The sequence below is a fragment of the Delphinus delphis genome, chromosome 11, assembly GCF_949987515.2.
Source record: "Delphinus delphis chromosome 11, mDelDel1.2, whole genome shotgun sequence".
Lineage (NCBI taxonomy): Eukaryota > Metazoa > Chordata > Mammalia > Artiodactyla > Delphinidae > Delphinus > Delphinus delphis.
The window spans coordinates 26384381-26408120 of record NC_082693.1 but is presented as its reverse complement, the minus strand read 5'-3'; the positions used below and the strand labels follow the sequence as shown (position 1 = coordinate 26408120).

Genomic DNA, 23740 nt, shown 5'->3' with positions numbered 1-23740 from the left:
TGCACATTAATTCTGACGAATCTGGGAGGTCATGTTTGTAAGGAGTTGAGGCCAAAAAATGGTGTTGGCTGGTGCCAGTGGCTGATTCTGAAGGTTGCAACTGGAAAAAAGGTTGGAGGATGGTTGCAGAGGCTGGAGCATGGAGGCGTCCCTGGGTCTGTTCAGTCCAGACACTGTTGAAGCAAGAGACAGATTCGTGGGACCCCAAGCACACTGCGACTTAACTTTCATATATAATATTCAGCAGTGATAATTATATTTATCAAGTTGTACATTACACCGCTAGTACTTATTTATCTTATAACTGGAAGACTGCCTTCATCCACTTTCCCCTCCACACTCACTGCCTCTGGTAACCACAAATCTGATCTCTTTTTCTATGAGTTTGTTTGTGTATGAAATATAATTGACCTACAACGATATGTTAGTTTCTATTACACAACATAGTGATTAGATATTTCTATACATTTCAAAATGACCACTATGATAAATATAGTTACCATCTGTCACCATACAAAGATATTACACAATTATTGACTATATTCCCCACAGTGTACAACTCATACCCATGACTCATTTATTTTATAACTAGAAACTTGCACCTCTTAATCTCCCTCACCTATTTCTCTTCTCCTCCCCACAAGTCCTCCCCTCTGGCAACCACCTGTTTGTTCTCTGTATCTATGACTCTATCTCTGTTTTGTTATGTTTGCTCACTTGTTTTGGTTTTCAGATTCCACATATAAGTGAAATTATATAGTATTTGTCTTTCTCTGATTTAATTAATTTCACTTAGCACAATATCCTCTAAGTCCATCTATGTTGTTCCAAATGACAAGATTTCATTATTTTTTATACCACATATTCTTTATCCATTCATCTATTGATAAGCACTTAGGTTGCTTCCATATCCTGGCTATTGTAAATAACACTGCAGTGAACATAGTGGTGTGTATTTTTTTGAATTAGTGTTTTTGTTTTCTATGGATAAATATCCAGGAGTGGAACTGTTGGATCATATACTAATTCCATTTTTAATTTTTTGAGGAATCTCCATACTGTTTTCCATAGTGGCTGCACCAATCTACATTCCCAACAGCACTGCATGAGGGTTGCCTTTTCTCCACATCCTCACCAACACTTGTTACTTGTCTTTTTGATAATAGCCATTCTGACATGTGTCAGGTGATAGCTCACTGTGATTTTGATTTGTATTTCCCTGATGATTAGTGATGTTGAGCATCTTTTCATGCATCTGTTGGCTATCTGTGTGTCTTCTTTGGATAAATATCTATTCAGGTCCTCTGCTCATTTTTTAATCTGATTTTTTTTGTTGTTGTTGTTGAGTTGTATGAGCTCTTTGTATATTTTGGATATTAACCCCTTATCAGATATACTGTTTGCAAGTATCTTTATATTCAGTAGATGGCCTTTTTGTTTTGTTGATAGTTTCCTTTGCTGTGAAAAGCTTTTTAGCTTGATGTATATAGTCCCACTTGTTTATTTTGCTTTTGTTTCCCTTGCCTGAGGAGACATACCCCCCCAAATATTGCTAAAACCAATGTCAAAGAGCATACTACCTATGTTTTCTTCCAGGATTTTTATGGTTTAGGACTACATTTAAGCCTTTAATCCATTTTGAGTTATTCAAATATATGGTGTGAGAAAGCAGTCCAGTTTGATTCTTTTGCACATAGCTCATGACTACATGCTTAAGAATCCAGCTGTACAGCCTGATTGCTTGGTTTCAAATACCAGCTTTACCACTGATAAGCCATGTGGACTTGGACATGTTTCTTACTCTCTTTGGACCTCTGTTTCCTCATTTGGAAAATGGGTGATAATGATAACGATACCCACCAATCAGGGTTACTTTGAGGATTATATGAGTTAGAACTTGTAAAATGCTTACTGTGTGCAAGTCATCATTCTAACCTCTCAATAAATATTCATAGTCTTCATCGATACTGTTAAAAGAAAATTTTCCAGAGATAATTTACTGATCAAGTAGGCTTTTATTCAGCAATTCATAAATGGGACAGCATCTAATCTAGCAGATAGAAAGGAGCTCAAAAGAGCCATACAAGGCAAGAAATGTTTACAGACCAAAGCAAGGAGGTATAAGGAAGTGACACTGGGCATTTGCTGATTGGTTTTAACCAATGGCAGTGTTACTTCCATTATACGGAGCAAAGGGAAATCTTGGAGCCACGTCAGGTTAACTTCTACTGAGCAGGCAAGCGTTGACTGGTTGGCCTAGGTCTTCCGTTGGGAGAGCAGAGGATAGAAACTAAGCTAAACTCTGGTCTGCAAATGTGGGGGCTTTACATAAATGATTCCATCTTGGGCCTAACCTGGTCACTTTAACAAGAGCCAACTGAAATGACTTTGGGTTAGTAATAGATGATGATGTGCATGTTATACTGAATTGAAAATTAATATTAGAGGAGCAATTGCTGTTTTTTTAAAATTAATTTATTTATTTATGGCTGTGGTGGGTCTTCGTTGCTGCGTGTGGGCTTTCTCTAGTTGCGGTGAGCGGGAGCTACTCTTCATTGTGGTGCGTGAGCTTCTCGTTGCAGTGGCTTCTCTTGTTGCAGAGCACGGTCTCTAGGCATGCAGGCTTCAGTAGTTGTGGCACATGGGCTCAGTAGTTGTGGCTCGCGGGCTCTAGAGCGCAGGCTCAGTAGCTGTGGTGCATGGGCTTAGTTGCTCCACGGCATGTGGGATCTTCCTGGCTCGAACCCGTGTCCCCTGCCTTGGCAAGCGGATTCTTAACCACTGCGCCACCAGGGAAGTCCGCAATTGCTGTTTTGAATCCAGATATAATCAGTATGGCTTAAGAGTGAAGAATCTAACTCATGGCCTATTCTTATATTTTGAGATATGACATGTAAAGATGATTTGAACAATTTATTGCCGTCTGCTTATGTGCACACATGTTCTTATTATTGACCCAATATTCACTTATATATAGCATAAGAGATATACTTAATCATTTTATATATATATACTTATTATATATTTGTATACACACACTAGGAATGAATAACATGATTTAAGGAAAGTAATATTGTTTATTATTCTTATATAACCTGCCCAGAGGAACAAACTATAATAAAGTTTTCTTTATATGGTATCTAGGGAAGGAAATGGAGAAGGTTCTGAGCTAGAGGTAACTACAGTAAAGTGGACACAGCAAGCAAAGAGGCAAGAAAGGAAAAATGACATCTTGCCCTTTGCCCAGCCTGTCCACAAATCACTGACCATGCACCAGAAGAGACTTCCATTCCTAATAACCTTGCATTCCAAGATAAACAATGAATAATAGGAACCTCCTAAAAGCCTTGACTAACAGGAAATCCTAAAAGCTTTGCCTCCTGAGATAAGCCACAAAAACAAGAACATCCTGTTTTTCTTCCCAAAAGACAGGAACATCTTGTTCTTATCCAATCTGAATTGTCAGCTGCTGTATCTGAACTATAAATATCTGCCATATCATCTGAACTACAATTTCCTCTCATTCTATTTGATGAGCCACTATTTCTAAAGGCCTAGTTCCCTTGCACTGCTAGTAAAAATGTTTCCCTGTGTTCACTGTTTGTCTCTGAATTTTATTTTGACAGAGTTCCTGAATACAGTAGTAGTAACTGATTCTCTTGGGAAGTCCTGAGGTCAGATGCACCAAGAGCCAGCCTCATGGGGGGGAGGGCACTTGTGCAGCTGCACAGGCCCCACCCCTGGTTTAATGCTCTGCTATCACCGTCTTGAAATTCTCAATCACTTTTATATTGCTGGTCCTGGATGTACCATAAACCTCTCTCCTGAGCGCCCAAACAGAGTAGAAAGAGCATGGCCTTTGGAGTCTGACACACCTTTTTATTTGGGAAAGTTCTCACTTTATAAAATAGCATGATACTTCAGACTGATGATTACGTGAACTCATGAAAGTATCTATCATGTTTGACATCTGGGTTAATAGGTCCATAAATAATAGTTCTGAATTGCCCCATTTTACCTTCTTTGAAGTAGAGCTATATAGCCTTATACAATCTACTTTTCTTCTCAGCATGAATCTAAATAGAAGCAGCAATTCATTTGAACAAGTATTTATTTGAGTGACAGTTGGGATACAGTACTCAAAACTTCAAGTTGCAAGCTTTCAAAGATGCGAACGTTCGTTCACACGTCCAATCACGCAAGTTAGTTCACATGTCTTGCGTACATTGTCACATGCGTGCATCCTCTACAACTGGTAGTGGTTTTGTGTACTTTACTGTACAGTACTGTATAGAGTACAGTAGTACAGTATCTTTATTTAAAGCCCACGATGTCTGGAAGCAAGAGTAAAAGCAGCAGTGATATAACTGGTACTACTGTATTTTTCAAGGTACCGTACGGTAAGATTAAAAATGTTTTATTTTTTTGTGTTTGTTTTTTATGTATTATTTGTGCAAAACGTATTATAAACCTATTACAGTGCAGTACTATATAGCCGATTGTGTTAGTTGGGTACCTAGGCTAACTGTTGGACTTACAAACGAATTGGACTTACGAACACACTCTCGGAATGGAACTCATTCATATGCAGGGGACTTACTGTACTTACGCGTTCATTCCCTCACCTCCCATTCATTCCTCTCATTACAATCAGGCTACATCCTCCACCACCACCTCAGTGACCCTCAGTGACCTCCTTGCTGCTAAATCACCTTCAAGTGTTATCTTAGTTGACCTCTCTGTAGCATGTGACAATTTTGGTGATGTTTATCTTCTGTAGTACCTATTTCTTCCCTTCCTCTTTGGCTATTCCTTCTCAGTGTCAATTGCCAGCCAATTGCTATTCCTCAGCTATCTCTCCAAGGACTGATTGTTCTCTATATACAACTCTATATACAACTGTTGAGTGAGCTCATCTATTCCTATACCTTCAATTTCTGTCTATATGCTGGTGACTCCTGCTATGAATATGTAACTGTTAGGCTGTTTGAGGCAGCAAGAAGCAGAAAACTCAAGTCAACCAATTTTATCAACAACAAAAGGGATTAACTGAATTATATAACAGAAAGTAGTGTTGAAATAAATTTCTAGGTCCAAGATGAGGCTGCTCCTGTCCAGGATGGCATGTCAACAAACCCAAACTTAGATAATTTTCATGTTCCTATAAATGCTCTGCTTGATCAGAAGCACAGTATCCAGCCAGCCAATCCCCAACTGCCAAGAAACTGTGATGATTTCCTTGTTTTCAGATATGCAAGCCCAGCCAATGAACTTAAGCCAAATACTCTTTCCTTATTCCCTGACTGACCTGCTAACCTTATAAGGAAATCCCTGACCTCCTAGCCAATCAATCATGCCATTTCCTCATTGCTGCTTCAAACACTGTGTAAAATGCACTGCTGCCCAAACATCCCTCAGGAAGAGTGCTCCACTGTTTGTGAAGTACTGTATTCCCCCAATCCATAATTGTTTCCCCTTGAATAAAGGATATCAAGCTCCTTGTTTTATTTTTGTCATCTGATAGTAAAGAGGAGGGGTGGTGTTCATGCATGATTCAATCAGGTCTCCGGCTGTCTTCCTGTGATTCTCTTACTCTGTTTTCCTGTTTAACTTCATTCAAAATGACAATGATGAGAGAACAGAGTGTTGCTTCACAAAGCATCGTACAAATAAATATGAGGAAACTTCTTTCCCAGCAATCTCCAGAACTTTTCCTGCTTCTTATTGGCCACGAATGAGTCACATGCCCACGTGCCCATTCTTGAACCCATCTTGGTGGCTGAGGGAATATTGTGGTTTCTTGATTAATCTAGGCCTGCTAACCTTTGAATCAATTACTATAGTAATCACTGATTAGCCTTAATCTGGACCCACCACTGAAGATGAAGTCAGTCCCCAAACCACACTGCTGCCAAAAAATAAGGTAGGAATGAGATGAGTACGTTAGGGCAACCACAACATACATCAGACCTATATCATTCAGTGGCAAGAAACTCAAATTCTTGACACAGTTATGCTAAGTAACTGAGAGGCTAGTTTGTAAATTGTAGGCCCTAAAATCTGCAGGAAATCATTGTAAAAACACTTCTAAGAACTGTGATATCATGAGGGTTTACAAATCTTTGACCTTTAAAATAATTGGCTAGAAATAACTAGGACTTTGTTATCTTACCTTTTTATATAACTGACATTTTCTTAAAAAGAAAAAAACAGGGGGCTTCCCTGGTGGCGCAGTGGTTGGGAGTCCGCCTGCCGATGCAGGGGACACAGGTTCGTGCCCCGGTCCAGGAAGATCCCACATGCCACAGAGCGGCTGGGCCCGTGAGCCATGGCTGCTGAGCCTGCGCATCCGGAGCCTGTGCTCTGCAACAGGGGAGGCCACAACAGTGAGAGGCCCGTGTACCGCCAAAAAAGAAAGAAAGAAAGAAAGAAAAAAACATAAAAAAGCAGCTGTGACATTTTCTTTTGACTATCTAGAAGAACTCAGGCACCCAAAGTTTAACACCTCATAATACTGGGGCAGTGACCTGCACTTTTCTGGTGTTGAAGAATCAGGTAATCAGCAGGAAGAACTAGATGGATAGCTGTGTAGCATTCAAGCTGGGCAGCACTCAACAAACAGATAGGAAGGACCATGAAGTCTGCCCTTATCTGATCTGTCAAGGTCTTCCAAGGTCCAAATGACTCCCAGAGCAGCAGACGATTCTTCCCCCAAAGTACTGAATTCATAAGTAAATACATGTACTACTGCTGCTATTCAATCTCACCTTTAAAAGCAAAACGGCATCATTTCCAGACCTATAGCCCCAAGGCTATATCTTCCATAGACACTGCAAGATTCATATGTCCAAAATTTAATCTCCCCTTGTTTTCAAAAAACCCCTGTAATCCTCTCAGCTCATTAAAATGGCATCACCATATGTCACCCAATTCTCCAAACCCAAAGCCTAGAAATTAGCCTTGACTCTTCTCTTTTCCCTCCACTCCAACCAATCTCTAAATCCTATTGGCTCTATTTCCATTACCTCTTGAATCTGTCTATCCAGTCTGCTGCTATTACTTTAGTTTAGGCTATTAACAAAAGACATCTTTCTAGTCTCCAACTCTCCATCTGTGACCGCTACAATTCGTTTACTACTTAACAGCTAGAGTTCTTTCAAAAACTCATCCTTCCTATGCATGTACTGTCCTTGTTTAAAACCTATCATCTATGACTCTGCACAAAGTACTTCAGACAAAGCCTAAACTGTTTAACGTAACACAGGCCATCATGCCCCCATTTTAGCTTTCTAGATCGGAAGGCAAGCCACCACAGCCATCCAACCCAGGCTGCTGCCTGTTTTTGTACAGTTTTCAATGTAAGGTTTTTACATTTTTTAATGGTTGAAAAAAATCAGAAGATGAATATTTCATAACACTGACAACTACATGAAATTCAAACCTCAGCATCCATAAAGTTTTATTGGAACACACCTCCCCCACCCCTGCCATTCATATGGTCTATGGCTGCTTTTGAGCTACAAGGTGAGCAGCTGTGACCTCCTAAGGTCAAGGATGAAACCCAGTCCTCCTAAAACCGAGTTTCCCTGCCAAGTTTATGATTAACCTCTCTTGTCCAAAACTTATTCCCTTTCTTGTCCCGCCCCTGTTCCCCTCAGGATTGAGGAGTATCAAAGAAAAGTGGGACTGAAACAAAGCAGGACCCTGTGAGGCCTTCCTGGGTACAAACTTCTCATATCCCCTGCTTCTTGCTTGGCCTTCCATGAGTTCCAGAGCAGACTCAAGCAGTTAATGATTAGCACAATAGCCACAGAACTCCTAGCTCTCCTGAAGGGATATAGATAACAATCTGATGCATACCTTTGAGTTGTTCTGCAGAAACTAAGATCCCCAACCAGGTAGAGGATGTTGAACACACGTTGACCACAAGCACACAGACCCCCCAGACTGGATGGAACCAAAGGATGATAATTAATATTCCCCAAACATCACCCTGTTACCTCACTACCAACCAATCAGAAAAATGTCCGTGAGCTGATCATGCACCCTGCCACCCTCACCTGTAGTGTTGCCTTTAAAAACTCTTGCCTGAAAGCCATCAGGTGAGTTCCAGTCTTTTGATCATCAGCTGCCTGTTCATCTTGCTTGGCGCCCTGTACTTTCCCTCACCACAACCCAGTTGTCAGTAGATCAGCTTGGCTTCAGGTAGGACACGCGGAGCCCAGTTCGGTTCAGCAACAAGGGATGTCCCACAAAACCTAAAATATTTATTTTCTGCCCCCTTATAGAAGAAGTTTGCCTGTTCCCTCCTCTACACGCACCTCACCACTCTCCACTGTAGCCATCCTGAACTATTTGCAGTCCCTAACAGGCCACGTTTTTCTCTCAACCTGCTCCCCCGACCCTTCCATGGGTGTTCCGGCAGAACTAACTCCATCTTAGTATTTAACAGTTGTTCTGATTGTCTTTTTACTTGTCTGGTTCAAGGGTTCACCACTGAAGCCTCAGCACCCAGCACAATCCCTGCCCTCCTTCAGTGCTTGGTAAATGCGTGCTGATTGAATAAGCAAGCATCCTGAAGAGATGAACAAGACTGGGTTCCAACTTTCAAAAGCTTACAAAAGGAAGACATATAAACAACAAGTTAATCTACAAGGAAGAATGAAAAAGCACCAAAAAGTAGCAAGTACTCTGCAGCATAACCAAGGAGAGACAATTCCACCTGGGGAAAGGTCCCTCTTCTTTAGAAACCCTTCTGATTTAAACACAAGCCCCTGTCTCCGTGATGAAATGCTTACTGAGCTTTTTTGTAGGCACGTAATGTCCTCATCTGTAAAATAAGCTAAATAATTCCGACTTCACAGGATTAAAAAGAATATGGTTAATTACTGAAAGCACTCAGCTCAGTGCGTGCTTTCTTACACAAAGTGCTCGGTAAACGGCAGTCACTCTCGGATCCGCTAAAACTCTCTGACGGTCACGGAGTCTGTATCCAAGGGGGTCCCTGGTGTGCATCGCCAGATGCTCGGCCCAGCATCAAACGCACCCCTGTAGTAAGAGCAGCGACCTCGCAGCCACGCGCGGCTCCAGGGGTACCGGGCTAGGTCGCGCGCGGGGCTGGCCGACTCGGGAAAGCGTCGGAGTCCGGCCGCAGGTCTGCAGAACGACAACTGCCGCAGCGCTTCTCTGAGAGTAAGGTTCCTTTCCATTTTATCCCGCCGCCGCTCCGGCGCACGGCGCCGGGCTCCGCCCCAAAGGGGCTCGGCAGTCGCCAGCGCGCCCGCGCCTGGTCACCGGAAGAGGCGGGCGACGTCACAAGGGCCTACGCGTCTTGTCGGGGCAGGAGTTGACAGACGGTCTCTGGCTGGATTTCGACGGCCCCGGGACCGCGGAAGAGGCTTCCGAGGGCGGCCGCGATGCCGAGCCAGCAGCGGGTCAGTCAGCTCCTGGATCTGTGAGTCCGCCCCGGCCCGCCTCCCTGTCGCCCCGCCCCGGCGCCGCCCGCGCCCGCCGCCTGCGCCCGCCGCCCCGCGCGGCTTCCCTTCCCCGCCCCCTTCTTGCCTCTCACCGAGGAGGCCCCGCGGCTGTTTCTAGACCTGGGTCGCTGATTTTGTCTTCTCCTCGCTGAGGACCGTCGTACCAGGGGGCTGCCCGGCAGGCTTGCCCCTCTGGCCCCCGATAGATGTCCTATCAGTCAGCCTTGACAGCTCCACGCCCGGGCGGTTCCTGGCAGCGGGCTGTCTCTGACGGGAGCTGAAAGCCTTGGTAAAACAAAACAAAACAAAAAACAAAACACTGGATGGGGCTCTCAAAAGCCTTCAGCAAAGTTCCACCCAGTTACTGTAACAGGGATAAATATTGATTCTTTGACATAGCGCTCAAATCCTTGATTGTGCTTGCTGGGTTCAGCTCCCGGTTTTGCTATTATTCTCCAGTTGTGTGACTATAGGAGAGTAATTTCACCTCTCTGGGCCCTAGTTCTTGATCTACAAAATTAGTATAATAACAGTACCTATCTCATGGCGTTGTAGTGAGCAATAAACTTAACATATTTAAATCCTTAGAAGGCTACCTAGTATTAAAAGGATTAACCTCCTTATTACTTAACAGCTAGATTAACACCTAGTATTAAAAGGATTAACCTCCTAATTAAAAGGATTAATTAATTAAAATAAATTTTTTTACTTGATATGAATATTTTATTGAGGGAGAAACCAGAAGCACAGAGGCATGTAGTTACAGGCTGGCTTATAAAGTGAGCGCGAGGAAGTTGTTTAACCTTTACAATGGTTATTACGTTGGGAGTTTACAGACAGCAGGGGATTGGTTAAAAGTGATTATCTTACGCTATTTTAAGAAGACAATTTACGTTGATTATTAGAGGCATTTACAAGGAATAACCTGTTAAGTGTCACTTACGTTCATGATATAAACTAGATTTGGTTTCGCTTATGCGGTCTAACTGCCTTGGTCAGCTTGGGGGATTTTCAAGCCTGGTCTCCATTTATTTTATTTAAAAAGTCTCCGACTTTTGGTCTTTCTCTCGACCAGCTGAGAGTGTGAACCAATATGGTGTTACTCTCACTACCCCTTTGATGTAGTCCTTGGCATGGATGGTCATGTAGTTGCTGTTACCGGCAGTTACATAGTCACCCTGAATACGGTCAGTGGGATCATTGAGTTCTTCCAGTTGTCTAATCCTGATGGATAACATATGATGTGTGAGTAGTCGCTGAAAGACATTTAAACTCTTGAGAGGATACAAGGCACTAGGGAGGTTAATATAATGACTATGAGGGGAATAGTAGTCAAGGATTGAAAGATTCTCCAGAGCAGAGAGTCCCAGGAGCCATGATTTAACCAACTAAATAATCAAGGGAAGAAGTGTTGCCTATTTGATTAAAGACTGGCATCTGATCTTTAAGATCTTTTTGATATATTAACATAGAAACAACATTTTTTTTTTTACCAGTTACAGTACATGCATTTCTGTCTTGGGTGGTTAGGGTGTCTAAGGCTATGCAGTTGTCTAAAATAACTGGCTAAAGAATTTACAAATTCTTGCTGTAACTGTAGAGATTTTGCAGAGGATAAGGTCTCTCCCAATGAAGTTTAAGTGCAGTCTTTTGTTGGTGTCTTTTCCAATAAACTGGGTCTCTGGGTTCTAATATATGGGGCACATTGTCTTCTTTGGAAGCAGATCACAGAAAGCTTTATGGACCTGTGGAAATAAGCCTTTCAATATTGCATTAGTGCCTTATAGTACTGAACTATGTCATGATTACTTAGGATGGGATGAACATGAGGATGTCTTATTTTAGGAAGCGGTGCTATAGGTAAGCTTCCATCTAAGTAGGTTTCTATATGGTGTGAGCAATCAAGTATTCAATAAGAAGCATTTCTATGGAAACAAAAAAAGGCGAAGATTAAAGATTAGTTGGAACAAATTATAAATGTAGTTGTTGAGTCTAGAGAGCAGCCCGTCGAGAAAATTTTTGGAATTGAGCTCGGATTTTTAGATGAAGGTGGAATGAAGGTGGCAGTTTCAAACTGACAGATTTTCCTTGTTTGCAGTTTGAATGTCTTTGATGATGTCATCAGGTGTTCTGCTGAGCTCTGAGTGGCCTACACAGAAGTAGGTATGAAGGTTGTCTTGTCTATACATGATCTGTTGTGACTTCTCTGAAGTCTATATCAAGACTGATAGCTTTAGCTTGTAGGGTTTGAGGAAAAGGACAGTTTTAGTTTTTATTTCAAGTCAGAAGGGTAGGAGAAAATTGAAAATATTAGTTTGGAGAGTCATAGCCAGATGTTGGAGAAAACTAGAAGAGTTCAGGACCCAGTCCAGTTTACAGTTAGATACAAAACCTCAAAGACAATAAACAGGACTCGAATTTGATTATGATTATGCCAAAGTTTTCTGTTTAAACATAATTTTTCTCTCTGTAGTCACCTCATTTTTACCAAAGATAATCATAAGTAATTTGTTTGTAAAATAAGTCTAGTCTTTTTAAACTTGGCTTGTTATTTACATAAGTGCAGCAGGAACAGTGATTTTATGCACATTCTCAAATACGATACTCCAGTCAAAGCTTTGGTAATATCCAAGGGGCTTTATTGGCTCCATAAAGTCAACTTTAGATCCTTAAAACTGTCTTAATAAGTAAACTCAGGTTAGATCTTTAAAAGCCTCTTTATGCTAAGAAGGCAAGCCAAGGACTTGTCCAGTTGTGTCCCGTTACAAAGAGAACAGATTCTTATTGAATTTATGCAAATATCTATATTGCCATGAAAATAAGAATACTCAGTAAGGGTTTTTTTTTTTTTTTTTGTAATTTGTTTGTTTTAATTCTGAAGGGATCAGGTAAGGAGAAAAAGTAAATGTTTCATTTTTGCTTTTAAAAGTATACTTTACCAAATTGTTTTAAGTTTAGATAGCTTAGAAGGAGAGGAAAAAAGCGTTCTTTAAATCTGGAAAACAAGCATTGAAGAACTGACAGTGTTTCAAACAAAGTCATAAAAGTTATAATTATTTTCATCAGTTCATTTGGTCCCATGTAATTAATCCTTGTTTTGCTTGATCTTGGGTTAGCAGTTTTATGAGTTAAGCAGTTTCTCCATTAGAGTTCTAGAAGTTCTTACTCAGTTTAGTGGTATGAGCTTAAAGTTATCAGAAACCTGTATTCCAGAGTACTTGTCAGGGTCCTTTCCATGAATCTCCATAAAGACAAAGCATTTTGGCCTGTAGTTGATTGTAAATGCTTTACTGTGAAGCAAAACTTAGTTACCTATTCAGCCAAAGTGACAACTAAAAGATTTCAAAAGCAAATACAGAAAGTCACATAGTTCTAAAAGACAAAACAAAACCAAAAAAACCTTACCTCTTGTAATGTTGTAAAGATTCAGTTTTCCTAAGTAGTTAGGTAACATGAAGCACAAGAAATTATTTTGCTAAGACACAGAATCTTTAGTTCCTAGACAGTTTACACAAAAGGTAAAGAAAAACCTTTTATAATACAGTAAGTCTCCTACATACAAACAAGTTCTGTTCCGAGAACGCGTTTGTAAGTCCAATTTGTTCATAAGTCCAACAAAGTTAGCCTAGGTACCCAACTAACACAATCGGCTGTATACTGCTGCTTTTACGCTTACTTCCAGACATCCTGAGCTTGAAATAAAGATGCTGTACTACTGTACTCTATACAGTACTGTACAGTGAAGTACGCAAAAACACAACCCTTGTAGAGGATGCACACATGTGACTATGTATGCCAGACACGTGAACTAACTTATGTGATTGGACATGCGAATGCACGTTCGCATCTTTGAAAGTTTGCAACTTGAGGGTTCATATGTAGGGGACTTACTGTATTTTATTAAGAGCAGACCAATAATTTAAGAAACTTTGTGCTTTTAATACAGAGGGTAAAAACGTTCTAGTTTGTTTCAGTTTATTATTGAGCTCATTTTTTAAAACCCTTATAAATAATTTTAGCTAACTTTGACCTTCCAACATAAAATTTCTAAACAAGCACTTTCTATATCCATTTAGAGTTTGTGTTATTCCTTTTCTCTTTCTCATTCTGGAATGAACAGTAATTTTACTTTACAAATTTCTGTACGAAATTACTTTCTTTTTTCCATAACAAAAATACAACCTATATTCTTTGCATGCTCTTCTTCTAAAATTACATCCCATTTTCCTCTCATACTTTATAGACAAAGTTGTTTTCTTTCTTTCTTGTTTCTAGTATTTTTTTATATATTGATTATAAATTTTAACCTTTATTAACATTTATTTTCCAGTGAAAACTAGGAAGCATGCAGTTGTGAACTGTCATAATAGCAGCATCCTATAGTAGATTAGCAAATTCATGAATACATAATTACTAAAAATTATATTTTTTGGAGACGTTTTCTCACAGTACAATTTTTTCTTACAGTTTTGTGGAGCTATAATTGACATACAGCACTGTGTAAGTCTGAAATATACAGCATAATGACTTACATACACAATAAGTTTAGTGAACATCTATTGTTTTATACAGATACAAAATTAAAGAAATAGAAAAAAGGGGTTTTTTCTTATGATAACTCTTAGAAATTATTCTCATAACAGCTTTCATATGTAACATACAGCAGGGTTAATTATATTTATCATGTTGTGCATTATATCCCTAGTACTTATTTATCTTATAACTGGAAGTTTGTAGCTTTTGACTGCCTTCATCCAATTCCCCCTGCCTCTGGTAACCACAAATCTGATCTCTTTTTCTATGAATTTGTTTGCTGTTTGTTTTTGAAGTATAATTAATCTACAACACTATGTTAGTTACTGTTACACAACATAGTGATTCAGTATTTCTATACATTTCAAAATGATAACCATGATAAATCTAGTTACAGTGTCACCATATAAAGATATTATATAGTTGTTGACTATATTCGCCACACTGTACATTTCATACCCATGACTCATTTATTTTGCTGCTGGAAGTTTTGTACCTCTTAATCTTCCTCACCTATGTTTTTTCTGCCCCCCATCCCCTCCCCTCTGGCAACCAGCTCTTTGTTCTGTGTATCTGTAACTATTTCTGTTTTGTTTGTTCAGTTTTGTTTTTTAGATTCCACATATAAGTGAAATCATACAGTGTTTGTCTTTCTCTGTCTGACTTACTTCACTTAGGATAATGCCCTGTAGGTCCATCCATATTGTGCAAATGGCTAGATTTCATTCTTTTTAATGGCTGAGTAATATTCCATTTTAAAATATATATCATGTCTTCTTTATCCATTCATCTGTTGATGGGTGCTTAGGTCGCGTCCATGTCTTGGCTATTGTAAGTAATGCTGCAGTAAACATAGGGGTGCATATATCTTTTTGAATTAGTGTTTTTGTTTTCTGTGGATAATTACCCAGCAGTGGAATTGCTGGATCATATGGTAGTTCTATTTTTAATTTCTTAAGGAATCTCCATACTGTTTTGCATAGTGGCTGCACCAATTTACATTCTCACCGACAGTGCACAAGGGTTCCCTTTTCTCCACATCCTTGCCTACACTTGTTATTTGTTGTTTTTTGATAATAGCCATTCTGACAGGTGTGAAGTGATATCTCTGTGGTTTTGATTTGCATTTCCCTGATGATTAGTGATATTGAACATCTTTTCATGTACCTGTTGGCTGTCTGTGTGTCTTCTTTGGAAAAATATCTATTCAGTTCCACTGCTCATTTTTTAATCGAGTTGTTTGTTTTTTTTAATGTTGAATTGTGTGAGTTCTTTGTATATTTTGGATATTAACCCCATATCAGATATACTGTTTGCAAATATCTTTATATTCAGTAGATGGCCTTTTTCTTTTGTTGATTGTTTCCTTTGCTGTGCAAAAGCTTTTTAGTACTTTTTTTTAGTACTTTTTTTTTTATGTATATAGTCCCACTTGTTTATTTTTGCTTTTGTTTTCCTTGCCTGAGGAGACGTACCCTAAAATATTGCTAAGACCAATGTCAGAGAGCATACTGCCTATGTTTTCTTCCAGGAATTTTATGGTTTCAGGTCTTATGTTCAAGTCGCTAATCCATTTTTTGTTGTTGTTGCATTGGGTCTTCGTTGCTGGGCACGGGCTTTCTCTAATTGTGGTGAGTGGGGGCTACTCTTCATTGTGGCGCCACGAGCTTCTCATTGCGGTGGCTTCTCTTGTTGCAGAGCACAGGCTCTAGGTGGACAGGCTTCAGTAGTTGTGGCTTGCGGGCTCTAGAGCACAGGCTTAGTAGTTGTGGTGCACAGGCTTAGTTGCTTCACAGCATGTGGGAGCTTCCTGGACCAGGGCTCGAACCTGTGTCCCCTGCATTGGCAGGCAGATTCTTAACCACTGTGCTACCAGGGAAGCCCCTCTAATCCATTTTGAGTTGATTTTTATGTATGGTGTGAGAAAATGTTCTAATTTCATTCCTTTACATGTAGCTTCCAGTTTTCCCAGGAACACTTACTGGAGAGACTGTCTTTTCCCCATTGTATATTCTTGCCTCCTTTGTCATAGATTAATTGACCAGAAATGTATATTTCTGGGCTGTCTATTCTGTTCCATTAATCTATACTTCTGTTTTTGTGCCAGTATCATACTCTTCTGATTTCTGTAGCTTTGTAGTATAGTTTGAAATCAGGAAGCATGATACCTCCATCTGTGACCTTCTTACTCAAGATTATTTTGGATATAGGAGGGTCTTTTGTGTTTCCATACAAAATTTAAGATTATTTTTTCTAGTTCTGTGAAGAATGCCATTGGTATTTTGATAGGGATTGCACTGAATCTGTAGATTGCCTTGAGTAGTATGGTCATTTTAACATTTTTAATTCTTTCAATTCATGAACACACTGTATCTTTCCATCTATTTGTGTCGTCTCCAATTTCTTTCATCAGTGCCTTATAGTTTTCTGAGTACAGATCTTTTACCCCCTTAGTTATATTTATTCCTAGGTATTTTATTCTTTTTGATGAGTTGTAAATGGGATTGTTTTCTTAATTTCTCTGTCTGATAGTTCATTGTTAGTATACAGAAATGCAACAGATTTCTGTATATTTATTTGTATCTTGCAACCTTACTGAATTCATTGATGAATTATGGTAGGATTTTGGACAGTGTCTTTTGGATTTTCTATGTGTAGTATCATGTCATCTGCAAACAGTGATGGTTTTACTTCCTCCTTTCTGATTTGGATTCCTTTTATTTCTTTTTCTTGTCTGATTGCTGTGGCTAGGACTTCCAATACTATAGAAGTGGTAAGAGTGAGCATCCTTGTCTTGTTTCTTATCTTAGAGGAGATGCCTTCAGCTTTTCACTGTTGAGTATGATGTTAGATGTGGGCTTGTCATATATGGCCTTTATTATGTTGAGGTATATTTCCTCTGTACCCACTTTGTTGAGAGTTTTTTGTCATAAATCGTTGTTGGATTTTGTCAAAAGCTTTTTCTGCATCTATTGAGATGATATGATTTTCTTCTTCAATTTGTTAATGTGGCGTATCACATTAATTGCTTTGTGGATATTGAAACATTCAAGGATGAGATTGGTTCAATCCCATCCCTGGGTTAAATCCGCATTGATCATAGTGTATGACCCTTTTCATGTACTGCTGAATTCAGCTTGCTAATTTTTTTTTTTTTTTTTGCGGTACACGGGCCTCTCACTGTTGTGGCCTCTCCCATTGTGGAGCACAGGCTCTGGACATGCAGGCTCAGCGGCCATGGCTCACGGGCCCAGCTGCTCCGTGGCATGTGGGATCCTCCTGGACCGGGGCACGAACCCGTGTCCCCTGCATCAGCAGGTGGACTCTCAACACTGAGCCACCAGGGAAGCCCAGCTTGCTAATATTTTGTTGATGATTTTTGTGTTTATGTTCATCAGTGATATTGGCCTGTAATCTTCTTTTCTTTGTGATATCTTTGTCTGGTTTGAGTATCAGAGTGATGCTGGCCTCACAGAATGAGTTTGGAAGCATTCCTCATTCTGCAATTTTTTGGAATAATTTGAGAAGGACAGGTGCTAACTTTTTTCTAAATGTTTGGTAGAATTCACCTGTAAAGCCATCTGGTCCTGAACTTTTGGGAGGTTTTTAAGTTGCTGATTCAACTTCATTCACATTCATAATTGACCTGTTCATATTTTCGATAGTACGGTTTTTTAATCTGGCAAAAGACATGTTTATTATAACCCCAAGTAGCTTTTATCTGTAAAAATTAAGAAGCCAAAAACTTATGATAAATTTATGTTTAGCAATTAATGTTTCAGTATATTATCTTATTTGGAAATGATCTAGATAGGATATAATAGATAATGAATATCCATCATTTAAGTTAGCTTAGTATAAACTTTTATCTTACCTCTATTTAATTTACTTGTTTTTAGTAAATATGCTTGGATTAAACATTAAACAGCTAATCATCATCTTATATTGTTTTTCTTGCTGCCAAATTTTATAATATAGAGATAGCATGAGCTTATTTTACTAGTAAACCTGGGTAGAAATGTTTGTATATTTGCATTATATTTAATGTTGACAACCCTATTTTATTAAACCAACACATTTAAAGTAGCTTTTATTTACCAAATATCATTCCAGATCACACCAACTTGAAAAGCATTTGGATTAGTTTCTATATTTCTGAGAGTTTTAAGAGCACTTAATTTATATAAGTGCTTATTTTCCTTTAAGCAGATTAAATAGAGCTCTTTAAAAAATATCACAGACCATACATGAATTCGTGTATACATAAATATATAGACAGACACAAACAGAGATTGTATAACTTTCATTTTTAAATTTTAACCATGTGTCAGGTACAGTAATATAAAACTCAAAAGAATAGCTGGATCCAAATTATTTCTGGCAGATGTAATAAATTAAGGTTACCTGCTGATGGCTAGAGCTTTTTACCAAAATTTTTTTGGTAAATTTTTTTCTGTGTGCTGTAAGGATTCTTTTAGAGAAGCTGTTTTTGGAGTCATTTTGTCTTTTAGAAGCTTTTGCCTACCATCGTTTCTGAGAAATTTGGAATATTCTCTTTTTAAGGGTGTCCCTAAGGTGGACTATCTTATCTAAATTAAAGGTTCCCCAAAGTGGCCACTGCAATTCCAGTCATCCTTTATAAAGTTCACCCATTTTTCCAAAAGGCACAAGATCCTGGTCTGTGATTTGGACCAGGTGGAACCCATCTTCACCTTAGATTCTCCAGGACATCTTAACTCTGAGGGGTCCTGTTTTTGAACAGCTGTTCTGAAACACAGGGAATTACACTCCCGCCCCTTTTTGAACAGAATAGGGTGACTTATCAAAAAGTTTCAACAATAGTTGCTCAGTAAAATTGGAGAGCTCAACACGAAAGGGAGTGAAGCTTGGATTCAGGAGAGGTGTACTGTGAAACTTCTTGGTCAGTGAGAAAACAGTGAGCATAATGGGCTCCATGAGTACTGGCACTTGTTTACTCACCAGCCTCTTGACTAATCAGGGATCTTCTGTAGGTCCCACTTCTGACACCAAAAACTGTCAAAAGAAAATTCAGAGAGATTTATTTGATACGAATATTTTATTGAGTGACAAATAAGCTATTTGTGAACAGAGAGACTTCAAACTGAAAGTGGTTAGAAGCTCAGAGGCATGTAGTTACAGGATGGTTTTTAAAGTGAGAATGAGGAAGTTGTTTAACATTTACGATGATTGGTTGTTACACTGGGAGTTTACAGATGACAGGAGACTGGTTAAAAGTGTTTATCTTATACTATTTTAGAAGATGATTTAAGTTCTGCTTATTGTTATCAGAGGCATATACAAGAAGTAATGTTTCCTTTTGCTTAAGTTCATGAAATAAGCTATCAATAGATTAAGTTTAACTTATGCAGCCTAATTGGTTTTGTTTGCTTGGAGGATTTCCAAGCTTGGTCTCCATTTTATTTTACTTTAACACTAGCAAATAATAAACACTACTAAACGTTAGTTATTGTTATTATTAGTTATTTCACACCAGAAATTGTGCTGAAAATTGCAGTTATAATGGCAATTGCTTCTCTCCAGGAGCTTTCAGTCCATTATTATTCCCATGTAAAAAAGTTAAGGCTAAGGAGAACAATCACTATAATCTACTGAGTGCCTTCTAAAACAGTAGGATTTGACATTTGCATTATATCTCATAAACTTCTGGCTCTTGGTCCACAGTCAATTTTCATAAAAGGGAAATCTGTTGATTCTCCTTTGTTGATTCTCAGACTTGTGTAGAGTCCTGAGAAAAGTATCTTTACTTTAGTTCTTGGTGAAACTTTTACACCTTATCCAAACAGAATATCCTTTCTGTTAGTAAAGACAGAGTAAGTTAAGGGTGCAAGTTAGGAAAACAGACTACATGGGTTCTATACATACACCTACCATTTACTAGTTATACAATCTTGAGCAAATGTTTCAACTTATCTGGGATTCAGTTTTCTCCTCTGTAAATGGAAGATGATGATATTATTACCTACCTTACTGAACTGCTGTGAAGATTAAAAGCCAGTACATGTAAATTCCATAAAACAGTGCTTGGCACATAGTAAGTATTCATTTATGTTAGTTATTAATGTTATATCATTCCTACCATGGAAAGCACTGTAACAAGGAATATGTTACCTAAGACCTGACCTTTTTTCCTAAGGCCTAGCTTAATTCCTACTCTTAGTTCCAATCTCTATTCTAAGGCTCTGTGAGGGTTCCATGCAAATGATCCTATGAACTCCTGGGGCCAGAATCAAGTCTTTTGTCTCTTTGTACCCACAGTTCCTTATTTTTAGGAGTTACTATTCAGTTAAGCATGTATATAAAGAGGACATGTGGCATATGAAGCACTATGCTGATGACTGTTGGAAATAACTAGCATAAAATAGATATAGTCTTATGGGACTAGCACAAGACAAGTATATGAATAAATATAATCTAGGTATAATAATACCACAAAAGCTGGATTTACAAATGGGAGGAAATGCGTTCAAGAGGGAGTATAGGAATTTCCCTGGTGGCACAGTGGTTGAGAATCTGCCTGCCAATGCAGGGGACACGAGTTCGATCCCTGGTCCGGGAAGATCTCATATGCTGTGGAGCAACTAAGCCTCTGTGCCACAACTACTGAGCCTGTGCTCTAGAGCCCACAAGCCACAACTACTGAGCCTGCATGCCACAACTACTGAAGCCTATGCACCTAGAGCCCATGCTCTGCAACAAGAGAAGCCACCGCAATGAGAAGCCCGCACACCGCAACGAAGAGTAGCCCCTGCTCGCCACAACTAGAGAAAGCCCACGTGCAGCAACGAAGACCCAATGCAGCCAAAAATAAATTTAATTTAAAAAAAAAGAGTATAATAATAAGAGCAAAAGCTTGATGAACAGGAAAGTTAGAAATATATGAGAAGACCAGAAAATAGTATTTCTATTTGGCTGGAGAATACAATATGAATAGTGTAATAGTAAGACATAAAGCCAGATAATTAGGATCAGAACCTTGGCCACCACAATGAAATAAGTGTTTAATTCTGTAACATGGGAAGCTATCAAAGGTTTTGGAACTGCTGGGAGCAGAGGGAGAGTTGAATTAGGGAGCAGTTAAGAGTAAGAAGACAGGAAACTGTTTTAAAATTTTGGAAAAGAGTAAGGAGAGCCCAAACTAGGAGACATATGTGAAGATGTTCTTGCAGAATTCATTCTGGTAAAAGAGAATTGGAATGTCCATCACTGGGAGAGGTGCCATGGAATGTTATGCAGCTATTAGAAAAGTAAAGAGTAAATGTGTATATATTCACATGGATGGAACTTGAAAACATAGTGCTTAGTGAAAAAAGAGGAAACAAGAATATATTAAGAAAAATTATCCAAAAATTGGAATTAAAGCAAAAAGATGACCATATGACCTTCATTGTCATACTAAAGTGTTGTCTCCCATGTAAAGGTCCACATTTAGGATAATATTTTCTAACCTTTTTTGGGATGAGATATGGTCAGGCTGGCAGTTGTTCAGCAAGCTGTTTCTGGGTTACCTTGGGTTTCTGTTACTTTGGTAACAAGCTTGGTTCAGAATAGCAGTCAACTGTTTTACTAAGTGCACTGTTAAGTCCACAGGAATGGGACTTCTCCGTGACGGAAAACTGGTTGGTTTACATCCTTGCATAAGTTCTTAACCTCTTCACTGAACCAACACTTTGAGTAGCACTGCCTTGGAGAATCCTCTGGATCTGTGATATGGTGAACAATTTTGAATAAGGGGAGCAAGGAAAGGCAAAAATTAAAAATTACTGTAGGGCTTCCCTGGTGGCGCAGTGGTTGAGAGTCCGCCTGCCGATGCAGGGGACGCGGGTTCGTGCCCTGGTCCGGGAAGATCCCACATGCCGTGGAACGGCTGGCCCGTGAGCCATGGCCGCTGAGCCTGTGCGTCCGGAGCCTGTGCTCCGCAACGGGAGAGGCCACAACAGTGAGAGGCCCGCATATCGCAAAAAAAAAAAAAAAGAAAAGAAAAAAATTACTGTAAAGTTTTTAGCTTCATTGACCAGGAGGATGGTGATATCGTTAGATAATTGTGGAGGAGTAAGTATCTTTTCAGGAAAATTAATCAGAACATCCAGTTGAAATAGGCAGTTAGGAATATAATTTAAAACATTTTTAATCCAGCTTTTCTTTCCACCATCTTTCCATGCCACCATAATGGTGCACATGAATGCCCTGGCTGATGCTCTCAAGAGTATCAACAATGCCGAAAAGAGAGGCAAACGCCAGGTTCTTATTAGGCCATGCTCCAAAGTCATTGTCAGGTTTCTCACTGTGATGATGAAGCATGGTTACGTTGGCGAATTTGAAATCATCGATGATCACAGGGCTGGGAAAATTGTTGTGAACCTCACAGGCAGGATAAATAAGTGTGGAGTGATCAGCCCCAGGTTTGATGTGCAACTCAAAGATCTAGAAAAATGGCAGAATAACCTGCTCCCGTCCCGTCAGTTTGGTTTCATTGTACTGACAACCTCAGCTGGCGTCATGGACCATGAAGAAGCAAGACGAAAACACACAGGAGGGAAAATCCTTGGATTCTTTTTCTAGGGATGTAATACATACGTGCAAATAAAATGCCTCAGAGGACAAAAACAAACAAACAAACAAAATTTTTTTAATTCAATTTATTTAATCTAAAAAAACCCGAACAATTAACCCATTTCTCCCACCCCCCACCTCTGAGAACCACCAATCTGTTTTCTGTAGCTATGAACTTTTGTTTGGGGTTTTTTCGTTTTTGTTCTTAGACTTCACAGATAAGAGAAGTCATATGGTATCTGTCTTTCTCTGTCTGACTTATTTCACTTAGCATAATGCTCTCTAGGTCCATCCATGTTGTTGCAAATGGCAAGATTTCATTCTTTTTTATGGCTGAATAATATTCCACAGTATATATACCACATCTTCTTTATACATTCATCCATTGATGGACACTTAGGTTATTTCCATATTTTGGCTACTGTAAATAACGTTGCAGTGAACATGGGAGTGCAGATATCTTTTCAAATTAGTGTTTTCATATTCTTTGGATAAATACCGAAAAGTGGAATTGCTGGATCATACGGTAGTTCTATTTTTAATTTTCTGAGGAACCTTTATACTGTTTTCCATAGCACCTACACCTATTTACATTCCCAATGCACAAGGATTCCCATTTCTCCACATCCTTGCCAACACTTGTTATTTGTTGTCTTTTTGATAATAGTCATTCTGACAGGTGTGAGGTGACATCTCATTGTGATTTTGATTTGCATTTTTCTGATGATTAGTGATATTGAGCATCTTTTCATGTATTGGTCATCTGTGTGTCTTCCTTGGAAAAATATAATTTTTAATTTGAAAGAGATATCAAGGAGTAAGTCTAAGATTAGGAGTAAACTTATAGATAGTAGGTGAAGCCATGGTTAAGTTTGAGGAAGAGGATATAGAGAGAAGAAAAGGAGGCCAAAGACCAAATTTTATGCAACACTTACATTAGAAGCAGGCCATTTTGCCTGAATTCATTTCTTTGTTAGATTAATTTACTGTATAATTGATTGGCTAAATATCAATAAGTTGTTTCTTTTAACTATAAAATTTAGAGCAGTTCATATTGGGTGAGATATCTATTTCTCCTCCCACACCCATACCCTTTTTTTTTTTTTACAGCTTTTGAAGATTTGTTTAGTTTTAGCTGA

At 39.1% G+C, this 23740-nt stretch overlaps 2 protein-coding genes across 7 annotated transcripts in view; both read left to right on the top strand.

Annotated features, from left to right (window-relative positions):
* The first annotated feature begins 9095 nt into the window (after nucleotides 1-9095).
* Nucleotides 9096-23740, top strand: part of AMN1 (antagonist of mitotic exit network 1 homolog) — a 66278-nt gene continuing 51633 nt past the window's right edge. For 2 of the 6 annotated variants that reach the window (XM_060024555.2, XM_060024551.1), the window contains exons 1-2: nucleotides 9326-9454; nucleotides 11575-11635. In XM_060024555.2, coding sequence (XP_059880538.1) covers nucleotides 11580-11635 — 56 coding nt within the window. In that variant the 5' untranslated portion in view covers nucleotides 9326-9454; nucleotides 11575-11579. Of the gene's footprint in view, nucleotides 9455-11574; nucleotides 11640-23740 lie in introns of all 6 variants that reach the window. The other 4 variants (XM_060024554.1, XM_060024552.1, XM_060024557.1 and 1 more) reach the window with 4 other exon arrangements.
* LOC132434479 (small ribosomal subunit protein uS8-like) lies at nucleotides 22133-22923 on the top strand. The gene has a single exon (XM_060026143.1). The coding sequence runs from the start codon at nucleotides 22218-22220 to the stop codon at nucleotides 22608-22610; it is 393 nt and encodes a 130-aa protein (XP_059882126.1). The 5' UTR covers nucleotides 22133-22217; the 3' UTR covers nucleotides 22611-22923.